At 48.0% G+C, this 26428-nt stretch overlaps 1 protein-coding gene and 1 long non-coding RNA gene across 8 annotated transcripts in view; one reads left to right on the top strand and one right to left on the bottom strand.

The window, feature by feature from the left end:
- The window catches only part of TNRC6B (trinucleotide repeat containing adaptor 6B), a 233827-nt gene extending 230672 nt beyond the window's left edge, over positions 1-3155 (bottom strand). For all 5 annotated transcript variants that reach the window (XM_043543759.1, XM_043543761.1, XM_043543765.1 and 2 more), the window contains exons 1-2: positions 3074-3155; positions 2873-2983 (exon numbers count right to left, since the gene is read on the bottom strand). In XM_043543759.1, coding sequence (XP_043399694.1) covers positions 2873-2983; positions 3074-3140 — 178 coding nt within the window. In that variant the 5' untranslated portion in view covers positions 3141-3155. The remainder of the gene's footprint in view (positions 1-2872; positions 2984-3073) is intronic.
- An 873-nt stretch (positions 3156-4028) lies between these two features.
- Positions 4029-26009, top strand: LOC119564001. 3 transcript variants are annotated; one of them, XR_005222861.1, is made up of 3 exons: positions 4029-4146; positions 24187-24315; positions 25155-26009. It is a non-coding gene; the product is annotated as an uncharacterized LOC119564001 (long non-coding RNA). The 3 variants fall into 3 exon arrangements; XR_006289870.1 differs by lacking the exon at positions 4029-4146 and adding an exon at positions 21838-22586; XR_006289867.1 differs by lacking the exon at positions 4029-4146 and adding an exon at positions 21838-22590.
- Positions 26010-26428: the final 419 nt, after the last annotated feature.

The raw sequence follows: 26428 nt of genomic DNA, 5'->3' as shown, positions 1-26428 counted from the left end.
AAACAGACAACATTGACATTTAAACGGTTTATATTCCACAAAGGTGAATGCAAGTTCACACTTCACTGTTGTTTCAGGCTGTCTGAAGACTCAGCTATTACTTTGGCTCACATTTTGAAGGTTTAATTTTTAAAATGAAAGCTTAGATTTTTCTGCCATAATATGCAGCAATATAAAAATATCTGCAGTAGCAAGGAACTATATGTTGCTGAGGATCCTGATTATTCTGTAGATAACGTGTCCCAATTTTTCCTGTGCACACCTAACAGACAGAGTCTGAAAAGATTCCCAGTTCTGGACCTCCCATCAATACCTCCATGTGGATACTAGAAATCAAGGCTATGCCTTCACTGACAAACAAGGTGTGTTTTTACAATCTAACACCCATTAGCTATTTTGCTTTAAAATCCTAGTAATGAAAAGGCTATGTAGTTTTTACTGGAATTAGGTAGGCAAGGTCAAACCCAGATTTTTTTTTTGGGGGGGGGGGGGGGGGGGGGCTAGAGTATAATGTTGAACTCACCTATCTATATAGCTTGCACCTTACCTCCACTAGGACTTTACAGCAAGATCATGAGGCTTGGCAGAATTCAATTTTTTTTTTTAAATAATTTCTGTTTTTATTTTTATCAATTTAAAGTTTCACACATGTGGGACAGTATATGGGGGTCAGACAATAATAATTTAATTACAGTAGATGCCAAGATTAAAAAAAAATCAAAGCTTTATAAACTGTTAAAACACAAATTGTCAACATCACCTCAAAATACACAAAGTAAATATCCAGTAAATCCTCAAGCAGACTTTCTTCTTTGCCTATCTGTAAATTTCAATGATCAATTAAAGTATTTTTTGCCGGTTTGCGTGTGTATGAGGAAGTTGGTATTTCCTGAAAGTTATCTCTAGGCTTGGAGGGATTAGATTTTTAAACACGCATTAGCTACACCTTGCTGTTAAAAAAAGAAAGAAAGAAAGAAAGAAAAAAAGACAGCAGCTGACCTTTCAGCAGCAAAGAGACCTCCCACACTGTTACTGCAAGCCTGTAAGCCTATGTCATCCCTACGTAATTAACTCCTCTCCAGTTAGCCTAGCTCCAATGACAGAATCACACTGAAGTAACATGCCAGACGCACACAGAATGATTACCTTACTTCACAGAATGTGTTTTACCGGTTGATGAGTTGCACTAACTAGAGCTGTGGCCTATACCCCTGGATGGGCCAGCCAACTCCAGATGTTATAATTCAATTAAACTGTTATGGGCTAAACAGATTTGTCTTATTTTGAGGTACATGAACACACCCATCTGCTCTTGTGCATTAGTCTACAACTGTAACGTCATGCAGATCTTCAAAATGAAGTGACTATACAAGCCACCAAAGCCTATTACCATTTTTTGAAGCATCTTTCAAGAAAATCTAGAGTCTTGTTAAATGCAAAGGCAAGATACTCATGATTCTTAGCTAGTCATACAGGAGTTTATATTAAATTCCTTTCTTAAATATAAACAGATGACTAGAAGAACTTGAAGCTAACAATGCTCTGCCAGCAGTATGTGTTTCTACAGACTGCTCAAAATAATCTGCAAGTTAAAACCAAAAGTTTAAAAAAACAAGATATACTCTGACATTAAAAAAGCCTGCTTATAGAAGTTAAACTGGGACAGTAAATCCAAAGAGTCACACTAAGCATGTCTGACTGTGAATGCAAATATAGAACCTCAGCATAACCACTTATCTCTAGGTTCGGTTAAAAAAAAAAAAACGCTCACAAACACAGATGACCTCAGTTATGTCCTATTCCTATTTAGTCATATATAATATATATTATTAACATATGGAGCATCACAAAGCAGGCACAGGAGAGTCTGCTGGGCACCATCCTGCACTCAGTGTTAAGCAGCACTAGCAATTTGTCCTCTCACATTTCCTATGAAACGAACAGCTCTAAGAACTGGTTCTAGCTTGGGACCCATCTCTTGAGTTCGGTCTCTCCTCCCGCCTACACACTCATTTTCACTAGCAGCATGTTAAACAAACCCAATGGGGTTTGCAGTGCTATGAAAATAACCTCGGGAGTTTATCCACACTCCGCGGGGCAGGCTAATTGCAACCACTAAAGGTTGGTTAGCGGCTTACTCGGGGGCGGCAGAGAACCAGGACAAATCGCTTGCGCTCAGAGAGGCTCCTAGTCTCTCCCCGGGCCACATCCCACTCTAGTCCCCCGCGGGCGGTGCGGCTCGGCTCTCGTCCCCGCTGCTGGGCGGAGCTGGCGCCGGGGCTGTGCCGGCGGGCAGGTGGGATGCCCCGCGGGCCCCTTGGGGCCTCGCACGTCGCGCCGAGGAAGCGGCGGTGAGGCTCGTGCCGCGGGCAGAGCGCGGCGCTGCAGGCCCCATCCGGCCGCGGGCAGACAGGGCCCCAACCGCCCGTCAGCAGCGCGGCCCCCGCCCTGAGGGAAGGAAACTGCGGGCTCCGGGCCCGTTTCGTCGCCTCCTCCTGGCGGAGCCCAGGGCTGCCCCTCTCTCCGCACGGGGCGGGGCTCAGGCACCCGTTTAAACTCCCGGCCTAGACCCCCCCACTCCGGCCGCGCACGCTGCGGGCCCCGCCTCAGCCCCCAGCCGAGCCGCCCGGGCAGAGGCCAGCGAGCGGCCGCCCCCGGCTTCGAGTCGGGAGCGGCCCCGGGAGACCCCTGGCGGGGCCGGGGATCGCACAGGGCGGGGCCGGTCTCCAGCCAGATCCCCGCTGCCCCTGGGTGCGGGGGAGGGGCCTGCCCGCGGGAAGAGCGGCAGCGCGGGGCCCCAGGGAGGTGCATGGCAGGGGCTAGCGGAGACCCCGCCGTGCTGTCTGTGCCGGGGGCCCTGCCCCGCACTCACCGCCGAGGAGCCGCCGCCGCCGTGGTGCGCGTAGCCCCCTTCTTCTTAGCGCTGGGGGCAGCTCCTCCCGCCCGCTCGCTTCACCCGCCGGGGAAGCGCGAACCCCAGAAACTGAAAACAAAATAAAATTAAAAAATAAAAACTTTCCTCGCCTCCGTCTCCCTCCCCCAGGAGCACGAACCCAAACACACTAAGACACACCTCCGTGCCGCCCCCCGCGCTGCTCACTGGACAGTGTTGCGACGACCTCCCCGCCTATTGGCTTCATTCCCTGCCCATCATACACCTCCTCGCCCCTTTTCACCCCTCCGTACTGTTAATTGGGTATTGCCTCGATGATCTCTCCGCCCATTAGCCACAACTCTTGCCTATCATAACAATACCCACCTTTCCGCATCTCCAATTGGGTAGCGTCGTCACTACCTCCCCACCTATTGGCTACATTCAGTGACAGTCATATGTTGATACATGCCCCTCCACATAATTAATAGGCTGGAGACTCGCTTCCCTTCTCCCCATTGGATACAAGCCTAGCGCGTTGGATGAGTTCACGCCCATTTCTCCTGCCCTTCCACACCCTTCATTGGGCTGTATTTTTAGTCTCTCCCACCCATTGGGTAAATGCTGGGCTCGTCACAAACAGAGTGCCCCCCACCGAGCTGCGGGCCTCAGGCTCCCCTGTCGTTGGTGCTTAACCGCGCTCCCTCAGCCCTGCCCATGTCAGGTGGTTAGAAGAGCTACGTCAATCAACTGTAGACATGCCCACCAGCTCCGGTGTAGGCCCAGTAAGAGGGAGAGATTATGAAGTTGCTCAGGTTATTAATAGGGCCACAGCTTTAAATATTCAGAGACGCGACGCGACACGACCCACTGTCCCCTCCCTTCGACTGGCTCATGACAGAGACGCAGCACCCCACCCCGCGTAGCTTGCGACGCAGTTTTTCCCCCGCTTGCACCGCCCTCTGCAGGCTTCAGACGGATTGAAGCGCTATTTGGCATGGGAGGTGTCACTCTTAGTGAAGCTCGCAAGCCATTGGTGGAAGTAACTAAGGGTGCCCCGCCCACCCACTTTTCAGCGGTTGGGCAACAACAAGCAATGCGATTGGTCCCATTAACTATCGCTCCTGATGATTTAACAGCGTGGCTACCATCTAACTGCGCCTCTGATTGGACAATAGTCATGCGCCACTGAGCGCTAAACCCTCACGCCCCATGCTTAGCCAAGGGGTCAGTGTGATCAGGTGCCCTGTGACGTGCGCAGGCGCAGTGCGACGGTAGGTGGTTGCGCGTGGCGTTGTCCGGCTTGTAGCCTGAGTCCCCGCAGAGCCGGACAGCCTCGCCGGGGACCTCAGTCCCAGCCCTGCCGGCAGCCTCGGCGCGGCCGCGCGTGACCTCCGCACGCGAGCACCCGCCGGGCCCTGCGCCCTTCGGGGCGTGTCACTCCCTGACAGACACCTCCGCGGTGTCCCGCCGCCGCGGCACGGCGCAGATCAGCTTCGCGGCCGCGCGCCGGGTTTCCGAGCTAATCCCGTGGTTGTGACCCGGGACTAGGTACGGAAATGAGGGGACAAAACTCGCCGTTACCCTGCGTAGCAGCCGCCGCCTGCGCGAGCCGTGCCCGTCCTTCCTGCCGGCCATCGCGGCGCGTTTTACACTTAAGGGGATGAAATCCTGGCTCCGCTGGCGTCAGCGGAGCCTGGGTTTCCTCCTCGGGGCTTTGAACTCTCGCCTGTAGTCCACTCTGTTTTGGACAAGGTTCTGAAGCCCTGGGGTTAGTGAACTCTCCAAAATCTTGGTCCAGAAACGCCAAATCTGTTTTGTTCTGTAGACCCTGCTGATAAATGTCTTTTAGCCGTCGTGGGGAGAGCTGCCACTGGGGTGACTGAAATTATACAGAGTTTTTTTTTCCCCAAGTATCTGATCAGCGTCATTTATACCGATAGTTGTTTATAAATAAAAATGGATCCTGGGACTCCAGCTGCAAGGAGTAAGGGGGTTATAGATTGGGGACTGGGAGACCAAAACGAGAGACAGAGGAGCAGGAGCCTGCCTGGGAGGGATTATGAAGTGGTGGGCAGGGGACCAGGAAGGAGCTACAGGGGCTGGGGAGTGGAAGGCACATGGAGGGGGGTGTCAGAGTTGTGCTTTTTGGTCTCCAAATGGGAAGACGGGATATATGGAGGTGTGCAGATCCTACTGGGACAAAGCGAACTCATGGAGGATGAGGGGGAAGCAAAGAAGACTATAGAATAGGGATGGGGAAAGGGCAGTGAAAGGGGTGCCTGACACCAGCAGAGACATAGATAGGGGGCTTATGCAGGGTTCAGCAGAGGCCCAGGGATAATGTGACTGTTCTAGGGGTACCAAGAACTGTGAGTCATTTGTCACCTCTCCTGTCCCCAGCGTGATAGAGACTTGCTGGTCCTTAGCTGCATGTCGCTCCCTGACGTCACCAGCCCTTTAGCCACACAAGCACTCTCCCCTGGCTAATGCTGCTCTTAATTTGCTTTACAGGTTAAAAATAAGTGCACCCTAGTCCCCAAGCTCCTTTGGTACATTCACCTGTAGCTTGTAGACCCTCAACTGGTGAAGCTCACAAAAATACCAGGTCTGCTGTCCACAGGGGAAACAGTGTACATACCAACTTGTATGATTCAACTCAGGATCAGCAGGTTGCTTAACATCACAGCACTTAGATGTATTTATAGTGAAAATGGATAAATTTATTACCAAAAATTTCAAGATTCAAGAGATAGTGAGTAAGGATAATGGAAATAAAAGGTTTCAGAGTAGCAGCTGTGTTACTCTGTATCCGCAAAAAGAAAAGGAGTACTTGTGGCACCTTAGAGACTAACAAATTTATTTGAGCATAAGCTTTTGTGAGCTACAGCTCACTTCATCGGATGCATGCAGTGGAAAATACAGTGGGGAGATTTTATATACCCAGAGAATATGAAACAATGGGTGTTACCATATACACTGTAACGAGAAAAGGAGTCCATCTTTGTGTGGAATGTTGGTGTAGAGAGCGTCTACATCCATAGTGGCTAGGATGGTGTTTTCAGGAAGATCACCTGCTGAAGTAAAGAAACAGAGTGACAGAGCCAGAAGAGTACCCAGAAGTTACCTACTACAGGACAGGCCCAACAAATAAAATAACAGAATATCACTAGCCATCACCTCCAGCCCCCAACTAAAACCTCTCCAACGCATCATCAAGGATCTACAACCTATCCTGAAGGACGACCCATCACTCTCACAGATCTGGGGAGACAGGCCAGTCCCTGCTTCCAGACAGCCCCCCAACCTGACGCAAATACTCACCAGCAACCACATAACAGAACCACTAACCCAGGAACCTATCCTTGCAACAAAGTCCGTTGCCAACTGTGGCCACATATTTATTCAGGGGACACCATCATAGGGCCTAATCGCATCAGCCACACTATCAGAGGCTCGTTCACCTGCACATCTATCAATGTGATATATGCCATCATGTGCCAGCGATGTCCCTCTGCCATGTACATTAGCCAAACTGGACAGTCTCTACGTAAAAGGAATAAATGGACACAAATCAGATGTCAAGAATTATTCAAAAACCAGTCGGAGAACATTTCAATCTCTCTGGTCACTCGATTACAGACCTAAAAGTGGCAATTCTTCAACAAAAAAACAGACTCCAATGAGAGACTGCTGAATTAGAATTAATTTGCAAACTGGACACCATTAACTTAGGCTTGAATAAAGATTGGGAGTGGACGTGTCATTACACAAAACTATTTCTCCATGTTTATTCCCCGCCCCGCACACACATGCACACACACTGTTCCTCAGACGTTCTTGTCAACTACTGGAAATGGCCCACCTTGATTAACACTACAAAAGGTTTTTTTTTTTTTCTCTCCTGCTGGTAATAGCTCACCTTACCTGATCACTCAAAGTGAGCTGTAGCTCATGAAAGTTTATGGTCAAATAAATTTGTTAGTCTCTAAGGTGCCTCAAGTACTCCTTTTCTCATTACAATGTGTATGGTAACACCCCTTGTTTCATATTCTCTGGGTATATAAAATCTCCCCACTGTATTTTCCTCTGCATGCATCCGATGAAGCGAGCTGTAGCTCACGAAAGCTTATGCTCAAATAAATTTGTTAGTCTCTAAGGTGCCACAAGTACTCTTTTAGACATAAAAGATTACATATAAAACAAAATCATAACACGCTTTCTGGAAACGAAACTTAACAGGCTAACCTCCTGTCTAAAGAATTCTTATCTCACCCAAAGTCTTCTGTGGCATTTCCAACCAAGGCTGGTTTAGATCCCATTTTCATGAATGTAAACACATTGCCTGTTTACTTCCTAGCTGCAAGATGATGGGATATCTTCTTTGTTCTGCAAATATACCTTTGAAATTGTATCTCAGGATAGGTTCTCTCCCCCTGCTCTGTTTCCCTACCTGTTAATTCCTTTCTACAATTCTTACAGTCCTTCATTTGCATTTAGATTAGATGGGTGATGTGAGACCTATTGTGTTAACTTAAAGTGCTTAATTTACATCTCAACAGAGGGGAATACACATCTCTTGTCTGAAAGAAATTCTGCTTGCCAGCTCTGCCTTGATACAGACTTTAAAACATATTTTCAGTATCTAGACATAATTCCTTACATATAATTGTGAAATGTATGTACAGATACGATTGATGACCAGCGTGACCCCAGCTTTCATTTAAGACCTTGCATGACATTCTTTGGTGAAGCAGAATGTACACACCAGAACCAGGATATTCTTGTAACACTCTTGCCAGTTGGCATTAAGGGGTTCTTGGGTCACAGATAGATCCTCAGCTGTGCCTTACCTTATATGTTTCCAATTCTAGTTCCTAAAGCATTGCCAAGTGTTGCTTGCATAATTTTAAGGACTGCCACATTCGACCTAACACATGGCTGTATAACAGTGGAATCCTTTTCTTTGGGATTCTCCAACAGAGAACCTTACCATACTGCTGACAGGTTTCAGAGTAGCAGCCCTGTTAGTCTGTATTCGCAAAAGGAAAAAGGAGTACTAGTGGCGCCTTAGAGACTAACCAATTTATTTGAGCATAAGGTTTCGTGAGCTACAGCTCACTTCATCAAGTGAGCTATAGCTCACGAAAGCTTATGCTCAAATAAATTGGTTAGTCTCTAAGGTGCCACTAGTACTCCTTTTTCTTTTTACCATACTGACTGAATGGAATTTCTGGTCAGCAGAAATTACCATTTCAATCATTCTAATGTTGGCCTGGGAACTGCAGAGGTGTGACCTGCCTATCATGTTACTGAATAAGCCTGTGGAGTTGGGAGAAGCTAGTGTCTGCACTGGAAGAACAATAGAGTCCCCAGCTAGAATAGCTGTGTGATGCTGTCACAGGGCATCTCTCACTAGCTGGTGTACTTCACTGCTTGCCAGTTCGCATAGTCTCACAGTCACAAACACACACCAGGTTGTTATCCTTTCCCCAAGGTATGTATTTATTCTTTTCTCATAAAGTAACTGTGATGCAGGCATACAGCAAGGAGAGACTGCCACACTATCATCACACCTCAGCCCACACTCACCTTCTAAGCTTTCCTTCTGAGCTCCCCTTGCTTCCTGTTTGTTCCACTTATATCCTTCCAATTACATCATTAGCCCAGTGATTACCACCCAGGTGCTCATAATCCCCCAATAGAAAGATTAAATGCCTCCACCTGGGCTGCGGCCTTCTTCAGGCTGTAGCAATGTCAGCGATCATGGTGCTGCTGATAGTGTGCTGTCACAGACACCTAGTATAGGGGGCCAGCATGTGCAGCTGGCATGGAAAAAGCACATAAGAAAAAGGCAGTGGTAATATGCTTCATGCATGTTCTGCATCCATCATAGCTATTGAAAAACTGAAAACAGCTATTGGAGGAACTGAGGCTCTCGCTACACTACAGCTTAAGTCAGGGGTGGGCAAACCTTTTGGGCCGAGGGCCACATCTAGGTGGGGAAATTGTATGCAGGGCCGGGGTTTGGGTGCGGGAGAGAGTGCAGTGTATGGGAGGGGGTGCAGTGTGCAGGAACAGGCTCAGAGCAAGGGATTGGGGCAGAGGAGGAGTGCGGGGTATATGAGGGGGCTCAGGGAAGAGAGTTGGGGTGCAGGAGGGGTGTGGACTGCAGGAGGGAGCTCAGGGCGGGGAGTTGGGGTGCAGGAGAGGTACGGGGTGTGGTAGGGGGCTCAGGGCAGGGGGTTGGGGTGCAGGAGGGGTTTGGGCTTTGGCCCGGTGCCGCTTACCTAAAGCTGCTCCGGCGTGGCAGCATCACGCACCGGGGCCAGGGCAGGCTCCCTGCATGCCTGCCCTGGCCCCGCGCCATACCGCTCTGGGAAGCTGGCAGAACAACATCCCTGCGCAGCCCCTGGGGGGGTGGGCACCACGGGGGGCAGTTCTGTGGGCCGGATCCAAAGCCCTGACAGGCCGGATCCGGCCCGCTGGCCGTAGTTTGCCCGCCCCTGGGCTTAAGTCATAAATGATGTCATTCAGAGGTGTGAATTCACCACCCCCTGAGCAACATAACTTATGCTGACTTAAACGCCAGTGTGGACCTCTGCTGAAGACATAGCTGCCACTGCTCGTTGGGGGTGGATTAATTAAGTAGATGGGAGAGCTTTCTCCCATCATCTTACAGCAGCTATACAGAGAGCTAACAGTGGTGCAACTGTGCCACTCTAAGCTCTCTAGTGTAGCCAGAGCCAAACAGACAGAATCAGCATGAGATTTCAGCCTGGTCTACACTTCAATGTTAGGTTGATGTAAGCCACATTGTGTCACCTAGTTGCGTATGTGTCTACACTTAAATTTGTCTCCCACTGATGTAAGCAACCCATTACAGCGACAGTTATACCACCTCCCTAACTAGTGTTGAGCCATGGTCAATGTACTGAGGTAAACACAGCACAAGTATAGACACTGCATTATTTATGTCAATCCTAACAGTCCTCCAGCATCTGGCTTACAATGCCTGACACTGACTACTCTGGTCACAATTGTGAACTCTACTGCCCAGGGATCATGGAGACCAGAAGCCCCACATCCTCTTTAAAGCCCCACAAATTTTTCAAATGCCTTGTCCTGATTATCCAGCTTGGCAAGCACACCTAGCAGCTCCCCATTGTGTGCAACTGATAGCAGACCATGCTGGCTACATGCTCCAGACGTGCACCAGCTTGGAGTAGACAGGAAATAGTGGCTCTCCTAAGTCTGTGAGGAGAAGAGGCTGTGCAGGCACAGTTATGGACCAGCTGGAGAAATATGGACATCTACAAGAAGATTGCACGGGGGATGCAGGAGAAGGAGTACAACAAGGACCAGCAGCAGTGCTGTATCAAAGTGAAGGAAGTATGTAGGCATACTGGAAGGCCAAGAAGGCCAACAGTCATACTTGGTGGAGACCCCATTTCAACCCCACATACCACCACGGATACCTCTGATAAGCCTGACTCACAGGCCCCTGACATGAACAGCAATGTGCCGGACATAGTGCCTGGATTTGCAGTAATGGGATTCTCAAACTGCAGTGGAGCAATAGACTGCAGTTCAGGAACCCCATTGCTGCAAAGCCAGCTACTATGTTCCTGCATGTTGCTGAGTCACAGTCCTGTGCAGCAGGAGACGATTAATGGCTTTGCACACGTACATGATCACAGTCCCACAGTGGATTTTCAAACTCCAAAATGATTTCCCACTGACTGGTAGCATTCAGCATTGCAAGTTTCCACAATGCAGTCGCCACTTGCTTCTCTTTTGTCAGTGCAGCTCTCAATTTGGTGTCCCTGCATGGGAGAGCTGGGGTGAGTTCAGCACACGTATTCAGGAATGTGGCCTGATTAATAAGCACGGCTCATAAACCCAAACCTGGATTATGATGTGATATCACCAGTCAGTGCTAATTTCCTGGGTCCAAAAGCAGCACACCACCATCTGCAGCTGCTCTGTGAACACCACCACCAACTTTGATTTGGTTCTTGATATGTCACACAGCAATCTAGCCTCCAAGAAATCATCATGTTACCCTTTAATTCAGTTCTTCAAACAACTCTGCAAATAGCAGAGGATCATGTGTCCTGGGCTTGCAATGATTATGACAATAGTGCACAGCTGTGCAGGCTCCATGCTTCTGTCAGAGATGGCGGACAGCCAGGAGGGCTGTGTGGGTTCATGAATTTTTTTTAAAAGGTACAAAAATGATGGGATATAGCTGACATTATGAAATGGAGACAGTTGCACCCCGAGAAGTTGACCCCTTCCTCCCAGTCACCCATGCACGACTCATTTCTGCCCCACCATGCATTGCCAAAACTACTCAAAAGCCAGTGCACTGGATGATGGCGGGTTGCATACTGGGATACCTATCCACAGTGCACTGCACCATGCATCAACACAAGCACTCCTGGTGAGTACGTGTTGTGCCGATGCAAGGAGCCAAGTATCCACACACACACAAGCAATATACTAACTGCGGTGGCTTTATGCTGACGTAACTTGTGTTGACCAAAGTTTGTATTGTAGACATGGCCTTAGACATACAAAACAGTAAGCACCACTAAACCATATGAAGCATTGTCCATTATGCAGCATTCATTGCCACAGAAGAATTAGACTTAAAACAGGTTTCTGCAGACACCTCCACTAAGTGGAGTGAAAATACACTCACAATTCTGTAATGAGCTTTAAGGCATACCAAAGGCTCTATATAAATCAATATATAAAATCAAATAGGGGTACATAGGAATGAAGACCCTCCCACTGTTTCCTAGTTCTCATTCATTGAACAGGGCGCACATGCTTTCTTTTCTCCAGTGCATTCTACCCAGTTTATTGTATAATCAAAGATTGCTAATATGCTGTCAGTAGGGTGTACACAGGGAGTGTGTGTGACAGAATGCTGAAGCAAAGCTAGCATTATCTCCCATAAATGTAAATAAACTTGTTTGTCTTAGCAATTGGCTGAACAAGAAGCAGGACTAAATGGAATTGTAAACGTTAAAGTTTTACATTCTATTATTTTAAAGTGCAGTTATGTAACAAAAAAACCCTACATTCATAAATTGCACTTTCACAATAAAGAGATTGCACTACAGTACTTCCATGAGGTGAATTGCAAAATACTGTTTCTTTTGTTTATCATTTTTACAGTGCAAATATAATTAAAAATAATAAGATAAAGTGAGCACTGTACACTTTATATTCTGTGTTGTAATTGAAATCAATATATTTGAAAATGTAGAAAAACATCCAAAATATTTAATACATTTAAATTGGTATTCTATTGTTTAACAGTGCAATGAAAACTGCGAATAATAGCGATTAATTTTTTAAATAGTGATTAATTTTTTTGAGTTAATCGCATGAGTTAACTGTGATTAATCGACAGCCCTGGTATAAATCTTTGCAGGGGTTTTCTTTGTATTGTTTTGTCTGTTTTTTGTGGGTGCTATCAGAGGTAAGAGGACGGGAATGAAAAGAGATGACATGTCACATGTATTGCAATCCTTTTGGTCTCCTTCCTCTGAAGCATCAGTGATGGTCATGGCTGGAGATGTGACATTGAATGGGGTGGACCAGGGTTCTGAGGTGGTAGCAAGCATGGGCGGTGGATATAATAGGACAGGGAAGGCTCTGCCTTCCCGGGCTGGAGCCGTTGCTGCGGGACTCTGGGTTGGGGTTGCTCAGGCTGGCCCGGGGCTCGGGTCGGTTGGCCGGCTGGGATCAGCCCAGGACTGGGGCAAGCCCGGGGCTCCTCTGGTGGCGGTGTTGGGGGGGTATCAGGGTTCCGGCCGGCCCGGGGCTTCTCTGGCCATGGGCGGTGGAGTTGAGGGGGATCAGGGCTCCTGCTGAGGAGGGCAGCAGGGGCGGGACCTCAGGGCTAGCCTCCCCAAAGTGGGGGGGTCCACCCGCCGCCCATGGTACCAAGCATTCTGTCTCTCAGGTGCTTGGTTGGCTGGTTGTGACTCACGTGTTCAGGGCCTAACTGATCACTATATGTGGGGTTGGGAAGAAATTTTCCCCCAGGTCAGATTGACAGGGACTTGGGGGGTTGGAGGTGGGGTTTCACCTTCCTCTGTAGCATGTGGGTTCAGGTCACTTGCCTGAATTTTCTGGATATACCTCACACAATCATTTCCCTGCCATTGTGGGGGCCTCAGCCACAAGTACACCTTGCTCTCTCCTAATCTTTGCCTGTGGGCACAATATTCTACTCTCCTGTGGGCTGTATATTTAGGTCTAATTTCAGTTGTTGGGTTTAGTATGCAAGTGCTGGGTGATTTTGATGGTCGGTGATATACAGGAGGTCAGACTAGATGGTCTGGTGGTCCTTTGTGGCCTTAAACTCTATGACTCTGTAAATTTTTTCCTTTCAGCATAATAAAAGAGACCCAGTTGTCTTGCCTTTCTAGTTCCAGTCTCTAAGACAGATCTGAATTACATAAAATGAACAGGCTTTTGTTGGGTTGTACCCCTGTTTTCAGTGGACTTTAGGGGTAATAGCCCTCACACTAGCTGCTGGGTCACTCCATACAGAACCTTCCTGCTCTATAAAAAGAAAAGGAGTACTTGTGGCACCTTAGAGACTAACCAATTTATTTGAGCATAAGCTTTCGTGAGCTACAGCTCACTTCATCGGATGTGTACTGTGGAAAGCGTAGAAGATCTTTTATACACACAAAGCATGAAAAAATACCTCCCCCCACCCCACTCTCTTGCTGGCAATAGCTTATCTAAAGTGATCACTCTCCTTACAATGACAGGTTTCAGAGTAACAGCCGTGTTAGTCTGTATTCGTAAAAAGAAAAGGAGTACTTGTGGCACCTTAGAGACTAACCAGTTTATTTGAGCATGAGCTTTCGTGAGCTACAGCTCACTTCATCGGATGCATAATCAAGTTGGGCCATTTCCAGCACAAATCCAGGTTTTCTCACACACACACCCCCACACACACACACACAAACCCACTCTCCTGCTGGTAATAGCTTATCTAAAGTGACCACTCTCCTTACAATGTGTATGATAATCAAGTTGGGCCATTTCCAGCACAAATCCAGGGTTTAACAAGAACGTCTGGGGGGGTTAGGAAAAAATAAGGGGAAATAGGTTACCTTGCATAATGACTTAGCCACTCCCAGTCTCTATTCAAGCCTAAGTTAATTGTATCCAATTTGCAAATGAATTCCAATTCAACAGTTTCTTGCTGGAGTCTGGGTTTGCCTGCTCTATGTCACTCAGCTGCACAGAATTTGGATCAAGTTGGATGAAACTGCATTTCTCTTCTTTAGCCACAGAGTGTCACTCTCATGCCACCACTCAGGCGTACAGTCAGAGGGAGTGCTTGGAGGTGTTGTTTCTAGTGAAGAAGAATTTTGAAAGGAAGATAAACTCACAGGTGAACACTTTGGGGATCTCTAGAGTCTGATGAATTCATTGCAAGATTTTATAAGAGGAGAACAAAACATTTGATGAAAGACTGAAGAAACAAGTCCAATGGGAAACTAGTTAGGTCCAATCCTATTTTCACTGAAGTCAATAGCCAAACATCTGTTGACGTCTATAGAAGCAGGATAGAACCCCAAAGCTGATCATCCAATCAAGTAAAGCCTCAGAAGGACCACAGCCTGAATATGGATCCATAGAGACCCTTTAGCCTTTGTGACCCACTTTGTGACATTATGACTATTTCCACATACCTTTTCTCCTTACCATATAATACACATATCCTCATCTTTCATCAGTTTGCTTTTGATTTTTTAATTAAACTTGATTTTTAATGTCACAGAACACATAATAACACAGTATCTGACAGATAGATATGGTTCAAGAGTCAGGCCCCATGAAAAGAGGGCTATACACAGAAGTATACATAAAATGGGACATCTTCTCTCACTTGGGGATTCTGACGGGGTGGGAGGTCGAGAGTATTGGAAATAGTTTTGATGTCTAGGAGTTGAAGGTATTTTTGTAGATTTGCGAGGCTTTTTTTTAATTTACCTGGATAAACTCAGTGGAGCACATTGATTAGTAAAATGCAACCTATTTACACTGAACATACTCTTTGCTCACATGGGGCAAAGAGTCTTTTCCCTAATCCAGTTGCATTGAGCAGCAGTAAATCTAGTGAGCAGAAAATTAGTATATTAGATATTTGTATTATCAGTAGAGATGGGTTACCTTTTGGATATCTACCATATGCAGCCTATATCGATGTTCTTTTACTGATGCTCTGTCTTATATTTAAATGGCACCTTTCATGTCACAGCACTTCACAAATATTATATACTCTTGAAGGAATCACTTTGCCTACCCCTGAAATACAACCAAGGCTAGAAAAGAAAAGAAAAGTTCTTAAAAAGTGACGTATACAAAGGTAATAAAATATTTTTTTGCCCTCCTGTTATGTATAAATACAGCCTGATGTGTTTTTCCCGGATTGCTTCTTAACATTGGAAATTCACTTCTTGCCTACCCTTCTTTTTCACGGGAGACTTTATAAACAACTGAAGAACTAGTAGGACTACGCCATCACAAGTAACAAGGAAGTAAACCTCAATAATTGGGAATTATTTGGAGTCCAACTAAAGCTTTGGTGGGGATTTTTTGTTAAAATTTATTTAGCCCAATGTAACCCTTCTGCCAGGCGGACCCAGCAGCAGCCAGGGCCAAGTTCAATATCTAGGGGTTCCTTTCCATCAGTACAACACAGAACTGGATCAAGACCCCACCCAGTAACCTGGGGAAATTACACATCACCCCTGGGCGCCTCTGAGAGGCAATACTTGCCCTCTTGCAAGCACAGAGTCTGAGTGTAGAAAATAAACTTTTAAAAAAGGGAGGAAAGTAACTCAGCATTAATTTGGGAAAACATCGCTACCAGGGTTCATAAACATAAACCATGAGCAAAAGACCCACCTCCAAGTAAGTTGGGCAGTGTCCTCTTTCCCTCAGGTTCTTAAATCCAGCAACCCAAAAGTCCCTTTCATGTGCCCAACCCTTCTCTGCACCCCACTCACAGTTGCTGTCCTTGGTCAGTGCAGAGGGTGACTAGATAGCAAGTGTGAAAAATCGGGACAGGGGATGGGCGGTAATTGGCGACTAAATAAGAAAAAGCCTCAAATATTAGGACTGTCCCTATAAAATCGGGACATCTGGTCACCCTAGTGCAGACCCAGAGTTCAGAGGTGCATCTGCAGAGCTCACCTCCCACGCTGGGTGGAGGGGGTGGGTAAAGAGGCACCTTACTCACTCTGCTGCTCAGACACTCGCTCACTGCCCCTCTCCGCCAGCCACCCCTGCTGGCCTCTCGCTGCACCTCTCTGCCAGCCGTCCTGCTAGCCGCTCACCTCCAGCCGACTATCTGCTGCCACCTTCTGCTGCCACCTGCCTCTCTGCTGTGATCTCTGCACATCAGTCTCTTACACTACGAAATAGGTCGAATTTATAGAAGTCGGTTTTGTAGAAAGCGGTTTTATACAGTTGATTGTGTGTGTCCCCACACAAGTGCTCTAAGTGCATGTAGTCGGCGGAGTGTGTCCACAGTACCAAGGCAACCGTCGACTTCCAGAGCGTTGCAGTGTGGGTGGCTATCCCACAGTTCCCGCAGTCTCTGCCGCCCATTTGAATTCTGGGTAGAAATCCCAGTGCCTGATGGGACTAAAACATTGTTGCGGGTGGTTCTGGGTACATATCGTCAGTCCCCGTTCCCTCCCTCCCTCCGTGAAAGCAAAGGCAGACAATCGTTTTGCGCCTTTTTTCTTGAGTTACCTGTGCAGACGCCATACCACGGCAAGCATGGAGCCCGCTCAGCTAACCGTCACCATATGTCTCCTGGGTGCTGGCTGCTGGTGGTACTGCATTGCTACACAACAGCACTTAATTGCCTTTTGGCAGCAGACAGTGCAGTATGACTGGTAGCCATCATCGACGTAGTCCTGGGCGCCTGGGCAAACATGGGAGTGACTCAGCCAGGTCATTTCCCTTGTTTCGTCTTATGGCGATTCAGTCCTACCGGCAGTGCGCTGTCTTTTAACCTCCAGCCAGCAGAAGATGATGGCTAGTCGTCATACTGCACCGTCTTTTGCCGAGCACCCAGGAGATGATGATGGCTAGTGGTTGTACTGCACAGTCTGCTGCCAGCAAGATGTATAAAGATATATGAAGTGGCTCAAAACAAGAAATAGACCAGATTTGTTTTGTATTCATTTTCTCCTCCCTCCTTCCCTCTGTGAAATCAACAGCCTGCTAAACCCAGTTTTGAGTTCTATCCTTGAGGTTTTGAGTTCTATCCTTGAGGGGGCCATTCAGTTTCTCGCAAAGCCACCCCCTTTGTTGATTTTAATTCCCTGTAAGCCAACCCTGTAAGCCATGTCGTCAGTCGCCCCTCCCTCCATCAGGGCAACGGCAGACAATCGTTCCGCGCCTTTTTTCTGTGCAGACGCCGTACCACAGCAAGCATGGAGCCCGCTCAGATCACTTTGGCAATTAGGAGCACATTAAACGCCACGCGCATTATCCAGCAGTATATGCAGCACCAGAACCTGGCAAAGCGATACCGGGTGAGTAGGCGATGTCAGCGCGGTGACGTGAGTGATGAAGACATAGACACAGACTTCTCTCAAAGCACGGGCCCTGGCAATTTGGGCATCATGGTGCTAATGGGGCAGGTTCATGCGGTGGAATGCTGATTCTGGGCTCGGGAAACAAGCACAGACTGGTGGGACCGCATAGTGTTGCAGGTCTGGGACGATTCCCAGTGGTTGTGAAACTTTCGCATGCATAAGGGCACTTTCATGGAACTTTGTGACTTGCTTTCCCCTGCCCTGAGGCGCGAGAATACCAAGATGAGAGCAGCCCTCACAGTTGAGAAGCGAGTGGCAATAGCCCTGTTGAAGCTTGCAACGCCAGTCAGCTACCAGTAAGTCGGGAATCAATTTGGAGTTGGAAATCTACTGTGGGGGCTGCTGTGATGCAAGTAGCCAACGCAATCAAAGATCTGCTGCTATCAAGGGTAGTGACCCTGGGAAATGTGCAGGTGATAGTGGATGGCTTTGCTGCAATGGGATTCCCTAACTGTGGTGGGACCATAGACGGAACCCATATCCCTATCTTGGCACCGGAGCACCAAGCCGGTGAGTACATAAACCGTAAGGGGTACTTTTCAATAGTGCTGCAAGCACTGGTGGATCACAAGGGACGTTTCACCAACGTCAACGTGGGATGGCCGGGAAAGGTACCTGACGCTCGCATCTTCAGGAACTCTGGTCTGTTTCAAAAGCTGCAAGAAGGGACTTTGTTCCCAGATCAGAAAATAACCATTGCGGACATTGAAATGCCTATATGTATCCTTGGGGACCAGCCTACCCCTTAATGCCCTGGCTCATGAAGCCATACACAGGCAGCCTGGACAGTAGTCAGGAGCTGTTCAACTACAGGCTGAGCAAGTGCAGAATGGTGGTAGAATGTGCATTGGACGTTTAAAAGCGCGCTGGCGCAGTTTACTGACTCGGTTAGACCTCAGCGAAATCAATATTCCCACTGTTATTGCTACTTGCTGTGCGCTCCACAATATCTGTGAGAGTAAGGGAGAGATGTTTATGGTGGATGGGAGGTTGAGGCAAATCGCGTGGCTGCTGGTTACACACAGCCAGACACCAGGGCAGTTAGAAGAGCACAGGAGGGCGCGGTGCACATCAGAGAAGCTTTGAAAACCAGTTTCATGACTGGACAGGCTACGGTGTGAAAGTTCTGTTTGTTTCTCCTTGATGAAACCTACCGCCCCTTGGTTCACTCTACTTCCCTGTAAGCTAACCACCCTCCCCTCCTCCCTTCGATCACCGCTTGCAGAGGCAATAAAGTAATTGTTGCTTCACATTCATGCATTCTTTATTAATTCATCACGCAAATAGGGGAATAACTACCAAGGTAGCCCAGGAGGGGTGGTGGAGAAGAGAAGCACCAGGAGGGGTGGTGGAGGAGGGAAGGACAAGGCCACACATCACTTTAAAAGTTTAAAACTTTAAAACTTATTGAATACCAGCCTTCCGTTGCTTGGGCAGTCCTCTGCGGTGGAGTGGCCGGGTGGCTGAAGGCCGCCCCACCGCGTTCTTGGGCATCTGGGTGAGGAGGCTATGGAACTTGGGGAGGAGGGTGGTTGGTTACACAGGGTCTGTAGCAGCGGTCTGTGCTCCTGCTGCCTTTCCTGCAGCTCAACCATACGCTGGAGCATATTGGTTTGATCCTCCAGCAGCCTCAGCATTGAATCGTGCTTCCTCTCATCACGCTGCCGCCACCTTTCAGCTTCAGCCCTCTCTTCAGCCCGCCACTTACTTTCTTCAGCTCGCCACCTCTCCTCCCGGTCATATTGTGCTTTCCTGCACTCTGACATTGTCTGCCTCCACGCATTCGTCTGTGCTATGTCAGAGTGGGAGGACAGCATGAGCTCAGAGAACATTTCATCACGAGTGCGGTTTTTTCGCCTTCTGATCTTCACTAGCCTCTGGGAAAGAGAAGATCCTGTGATCATTGAAACACATGCAGCTGGTGGAGAAAAAAAAAAGAGGCAGTGGTATTTAAAAGGACACATTTTCTAGAACAATGGCTACACTCTTTCACAGTAAACCTTGCTGTTCACATTACATACACAGCACATGTGCTTTCGTTCCAAGGTCGTGTTTTGCCTCCCCCCACCACGTGGCTAGTGCCACATCCCCCCCATGGCTAACAGCGGGGAACATTTCTGTTCAGCCACAGGCAAACAGCCCAGCAGGAACGGGCACCTCTGAATGTTCCCTTAAGAAAAGCACCCTATTTCAACCAGGTGACCGTGAATGATATCACTCTCCTGAGGATAACACAGAGAGATAAAGAACGGATGTTGTTTGAATGCCAGCAAACATACACTGCAATGCTTTGTTCTACAGTGATTCCCGAGTACGTGCTACTGGCCTGGTGTGGTAAAGTGTCCTACCATGGTGGGTGGAATAAGGGTGCCCTCCCCAGAAACCTTTTGCAAAGGCTTTGGGAGTACATCCAGGAGAGCCGCAAATGCCAGGGCAAATTAATCATTAAGCTTGCTTTTAAACCATGTATAGTATTTTAAAAGGTACACTGACCAGAGGTCCCTTCTCTGCCTGGCGGGTCCGGGAGGCAGCCTTGGGTGGGTTCGGGGGGGACTACCTCCAAGTCCAGGGTGAGAAACAGTTCCTGGCTGTCGGGAAAACCAGTTTCTCTGCTTGCTTGCTGTGAGCTATCTACAACTTCATCATCATCATCTTCCTCGTCCCCAAAACCTGCTTCTTTGTTGCCTCCATCTCCATTGAAGGAGTCAAACAACACGGCTGGGATAGTGGTGTCTGAACCCCCTAAAGTGGCATGCAGCTCATCATAGAAGTGGCATGTTTAGGGCTCTGCCACGGAGCTGCCATTTGCCTCTCTGGTTTGGCCTCTCTGGTTTTGCCTCAGCTCCTTAAGTTTCACGTGGCATTGCTTCGGGGCCCTGTTATGGCCTCTGTCCTTCATGCCCTGGGAGATTTTGACAAATGTTTTGGCATTTTGAAAACTGGAACGGAGTTCTGATAGCACGGATTCCTCTCCCCATACAGCGATCAGATCCCGTACCTCCTGTTCGGTCCATGCTGGAGCTCTTTTGCAATTCTGGGACTCCATCATGGTCACCTCTGCTGATGAGCTCTGCATGGTCACCTCTGCTGATGAGCTCTGGCCAGCGTGGCAAGCTGCAGGTGACCATGCAAACAGGAAATTGAAATTCAAAAGTTTGCGGGCCTTTTCCTGTCTACCTGGCCAGTGCATCTGAGTTGAGAGTGCTGTCCAGAGCGGTCACAATAGAGCACTCTGGGATAGCTCCCGGAGGCCAATACCATCTAATTGCGTCCACAGTACCCCAAATTCGACCCGGCAAGGCTGATTTAAGTGCTAATCCACTTGTCAGAGGTGGATTAAGGAAATCGATTTTAAGAGCCCTTTAAGTCGAAAAAAAGGGCTTCATCGTGTGGACGGGTGCAGGTTTACGCTGCTAAATTCGACCTAAACTCCTAGTGTAGACCAGGGCTGAGTCATTTTCAGCTCTTTACAGGCTGGGCAGAAACACTGCCCCATCTCAAGTGATCTCAGCTCTCAGTGATTTTTAGCTCTTAGCAGGCAGGGCAGAAACACAGTCCTACCACAACTGATTTCAGCTCTGATTGAGCATTTAAAATAACAAGGGGCTTGTCTACACCACGCAGGTTTTAGTGACAAGGCTGTGTCAACACAGCCTTGTTGCTAAATGTAGGTGTGTGTAAACGCTCTTTGTCTGCACTTTTACCAACAAAATACTTCCAGTCTCGCAAGCAGCATTCGCTTTGTCGGCAGAAGCGATCTGTTTTGTCAACAACTTGGCAGTGTAGAGAAGCCCAAAGAGGCTCCTAACAAAGTATATTTAGTTCTTTCTTTGAACAGAGTGTGTGTGTGCAGGGGGGAACAGGTTAAACCAGTCCAGAGAGAACCCTTGGGGGGCGGGTCCTTACTCCCAGCCAGAACACCTGTCCTCACGCCTCTTACTTTCACAGGGCTCTGGCATTCGAGCCCTTGGAGTAACTAGGTCCTTTCAGCTGAGGGTGACCCCCTCATTTGAGACAGGTTAAGCATAGTCTTGCTTCCCCTGTATTCCTACAATAATGAAAACAACATTGGTAACAGCATTTCACTACCCCTGCATTCAGTATTAAAGTGATTTGTAACCCAACACCAGCCAAAGTTGATCACTTTGAGCAACACCGCTGTATCTGCTAAATATCTAAGCAGAGTAGGTGTGTTCATGTAAATACAAAAAGAAAACGAATACTTGTGGCACCTTAGAGACTAACAAATTTATTTGAGCATAAGCTTTCATGAGCAACAAAGTGAGCTGTAGCTCACGAAAGCTTATGCTCAAATAAATTTGTTAATCTCTAAGGTGCCACAAGTACTCCTTTTCTTTTTGTGGATACAGACAAACACGGCTGCTACTCTGAAACATGTAAATACAGTGTGTTCCTAGAGCCTCTCACCATCCCAGCTAGCTGTAAGGGGAATTCATTCAGACCCTGATTACACCAAAAATTAGTTGAAAGAAAAGATCTTTGTTAAAGATTCAGCAATGCACCCATGCCTTCGTTTAAGGGCTGAGAAAGCTCTCATACTAGTTCCCTGGGGCCTTTAAGAAGACTTCTAGCAAAAAAAAGAGAAGACAAGATTTGATATTCCTAAGAGTTGTAAGAATGGGGCTGGGGGGAAAAGAAAAAGAAAAAAAAAAGGGCCTGTTTCAGGCCTTTATTCATGATAAAGAAACAAAGAAAAGAAGCCTATACCCAATTATTGTCCTTTTCAGGTCACAGAGCAACATAAAAGAACAATTGAGGACAAAAAGGGAAGAATACTGTATCCAAATGAAATACAGGGGGAAATCAGGAGATAATGTCAAATTTAATTTTCCAAATTGGAAATTCCCGTCACTAATATTAACACTTCTACTCTTACAAAAACAGTTTAGTGTCTTATGACCACAACTGTTCAGAACCTAGGCTGCATGGCTATTTCTAATATGAGACAGTCTTTTTTTTTTATTTCCACCAATTTTAGTGTGCCATATGAGTAAAGAACAGTGCCTGACCTTCCTCTGCAAACAAACAGCATGGTTGGTATGAAGAGCTTTGTAGTGGTTTCACTAGCAGTAAGCTGTTGTACACACTTAATGCAGCGAGAGAGGGAGGGTGAAAAGCACAGGGTTACCAGCCCAGAACCAAAAGAAAAAAAACCTGTTAAGACAGCAATTACTCTTAAATAAACAGACACTTTTAAGAAGCATACAAATGGACAATTTTTCAGAGACAAAATTAAGACAAATCTTCATTCAGATGCTATTTTTAAACCATGTTTAATTCCACACCATAGTTGTGGTATTTAATTTTTCAGCAAAACAACATAAGCGTGGTTTTTTTAAAATAAAAAGGATAACTAGGAAAATATTACGAACACTTTTGCATTCTTTTAACCTAGCACTCTTTCTTTGCTGTTTTCCAATGGAATGTTTAAAACAGGGTGTCATTTGCATTGAACTTTCAATTCTGAAAATATATCGGTTAATTTCTATGGATTATTTGCAAGGGGCAGGGCAGCTGGAACCATAGTCCTTTTGCAGTTTCGCTGGGGTTAAAGGTCAGATGACATCTTGGACAAGTTTTTAATTTACCTTTTAATCCTCCCAGTCCCACCAATTTGAATAAAATCCTGCTCACCACCAACAGCTGCATCTACTATGACTAGCCAAATATAAATGAAGACTAGTAGGAATGGGTATATAAAAGTAAAAGGATCTCTTTACTGTTTCTCCACTTTCCCATGAGTCCACTGTTAGTGGCTGTAGCAGTTGCCCTGGCTCAGGCTGTACAATACTTTCCTTCTCCCCAGTGTTGAAAGACAAACTGCAGATTCAGATGAGCTCTAGAGTTTGCAAAGGTGTCAGATTTTATGCGGTTCCACGTAGGCTATTTCTAGTTACTATATTTCTCCTATACCCACCACAGCACAGGGAGGAGCCGGTGTGGCTGGAAAAGAAAGGCCAGGGAAGATCCCCCAGGGCTGCAGATGGGAGGGGGAATCAGGAACCTGTCCTGCTAGTACCATCCCACAACAAGTGGGGTCAGCTTTGAGTTAGGAGCAAAGCCCCCTCCAAAGGTCCTATCCCACCAACAGCTACCCAGGCCCAAGCTCCAGCAGAACAGTGGGAGCAGGTGTGTGTGAACGTTGGGTATGGAGCGGGGAACTGTAGCAGCTAAAAGGATTAGGGTAGTTGAGGATTGTGAGGGGACAAGAGCCAGTCAGGGAGATGGAAAAAGAGGGGAATGGGGGGAGAATGGCTTTGGGGAGTGTGTGTGTGTGTGTGGCATGGGCGGTATACAGAGGGAGCTGGAGGGAAAAGAGTGGGAAATAGATTGGGAGACAGAAAGGAACTGGGGTTTGGGGAATGCCTGTGGTGAGTGAGGGGCGATTGAAAACAGTAGAGACCGGGGTGGTGGTGAGAGAAGCCTAGGGAGGAGGTTATGGGGGGAGAAAGGGCAGCATGGGGCCAGAAGTGTTAGAGGGAGGGGGCAGACTGGGGGAACATCTGCAGGATCCTGGGGCCAGAGTTGTTTCTGTTACACATGTCCCTTGTGCCCTAGCCAGCACCAGCCCTTGTGTTGCTACCTCCACTCACTCACTCACTCACTCTCCCGCCATCTCTTCCTAACTGCTAGTACTTCCTGGCTGGGACACCGCAGGAGAAGGCATGCCAGAGACAGAGGAAGAAGAGATTTGAGTTACAGGCATTAGGAGAGGGAACCGCAGAGTGAACCCAGCTACTAGACCACACCCACTTCAGATGTGTAAGTAGTTGCTGGGAATGTGGACAAGCAAGATGAAGCTGCCATGTGTGCAGCATCAGCCGAGATGCTGGATGGTTGGCCAGCCCTGAGGTAGCCGATGGAGGCTGTTACTATTACGTACCCCTCCATTTGAAGTGGATACTGGAAGTAGTAAAAGCAAAGTTTTTGAAGTTTACTTTTTTTTTTTTTCCTTTCCTACCTGAATCACACCCTGCACAAACTTGTGACTCACTCTTTGTGCTATCTTGGCCAGCATCCTGGGACTGTTGGCAGCTAAACCAATCCCCCAGTCTCAGGTGCTGAGCTCCCTGCACCTCCTGCCTAACTGTGAGCTGACAGCAGCTCCCCTCTTGGCTGCCATTTGACCTAAAGCTAGGAAGGAGAGGAGAAAATATGGTAGGACCCGCACCTACCAAGTCTCACTGAGAGCAGGGGAAGCCCACAGACAGAGGTCCTGGGTCAACAGTATGGTGCCATTTACAGGCCCCATCTTCTCTCCACTTCCTCCCACTGGGAAGCACAGTGAGGCTGTTGACAGATCTGTCAGGCAACAGCTGGAGCAGGAAGGTCAGTGCTGAGGTGCTGGCTCAGCAACTGGCCCATTGGACTTCACCCATGCAATAATCCACACAGAGGGCCCCCATCTGCCCGTTCTTTGGACGCAGGGAGGAAGGGGAGAGCTTTCTATTCCTACTCCAGGAGTGCCCCAGCTTCCTCTGTGTGATGGGAGACTTGCACAAATGCCCCCTCCCCACATCACATGTGATGAACCTTGCAACACTGGGCACTACAACTCCTGTCAGCCCCCTTCCCACTGTACATCCCTTTCCCCTGGCCAGATAGGAGAAAGACTCCTGAACCAGGAAGTGACTAGGCACCTTGGGGAAGCAGCAGCCACATGATGACCCCGGAACTGGAGAGAAGCTGAATGTAGAGAGGAGTCCCCAGGAACTGTATACAGAGCTACATGTGGAACAGGCTGAGTGTGCCAGACATTACAGCTGTGTGGAGGTCTGTATGGGGCTTATGGGGGAGCAGCAGAGTAGATAGCCAGTGCAGAGGTGCCCCCATGAGAGAGACTCCACTAAATGAGCCTGGCCTGCAAGTTCCTATTTGCTAGAATAGTAGGGTGACCAGATGAAACGGACAAAATATTGGGACACATGGGGGAAGCAAAAAAAAAAAAACCTGCCAGAGCAGCCAAAGCCGCAATATCGGGACAAATGGCGTCCCGACTGTGCATCGGTTGGGACACGGGACAAAGAACTAAAAATCGGGACGTCTGGTCACCCTATAGAATAGAGACTGGACTGGAGAGGGCACCCCAGTCACTGGGCCTGAAGAGCCCTGTCAATTGGACTGCCTCCCCTCCCCCAAGCCCAAACAAGAGCCACTATTGCTCACTGTGAACTGTAACTGTTTAAGTTTTCTGTACCTAGGGTATCTAGACTGCAACCTTGCCTTTTCCTGCCAACCCAGGTAAAATACCCTTTCACTAAGCCATGTGTCAGAGTGGTTACCGGGGCTAGCTGCTGAGGTAGGGTTGCCAACTTTCTAATTGCACAAAGCTGAACACCCTAACCCCGTCCGTTCCCTGAGGCCCCAACCCCCACTCACTACATTTCCCCCTCCCTTGGTGGTTCGCTCTCCCGCACCCTCACTCACTTTCACTGGGCTGGGGCAAGGGGTTGCAGTGTGGGAGGGCTCTAACTGGGGGTGCAGGCTCTGGGGTGGGGATGAGGGATTCGGAGTGCAGGAGGGGACTGCAGGAAGGGGTATGGGTTCTGGGGTGGGGCCAGGGATGAGGGGTTCAGGGGCCGGCCTTTCCTCGGGCGGCTCCCAGTCAGCAGGGCTAAGGCAGGCTCCCTGCCTGTCCTGGCTCTGTGCTGTTCCCCGAAAGTGGCCAGGAGGTCTGGCTCCTGGGAAGGGGCGTGTTATACAGATAAAATTACACAGGATTGTTTCAGGGGACAAGACAAGATGTCGCGTTATTATAATAACTAATATCTAATACCTATGTATACACACACACACACCCCAAATGTTCTGCAGCTGCTCGATAGTTACCAGTCCTGAATGTAGCTTGAGTTCGTGGCTTGGTTTCGCAGCTTGG

The sequence above is a fragment of the Chelonia mydas genome, chromosome 1 (genome assembly GCF_015237465.2).
Source record: "Chelonia mydas isolate rCheMyd1 chromosome 1, rCheMyd1.pri.v2, whole genome shotgun sequence".
Lineage (NCBI taxonomy): Eukaryota > Metazoa > Chordata > Testudines > Cheloniidae > Chelonia > Chelonia mydas.
The sequence above is the reverse complement of the archived record's forward strand: the minus strand, read 5'-3'. Positions and strand labels throughout refer to the sequence as shown.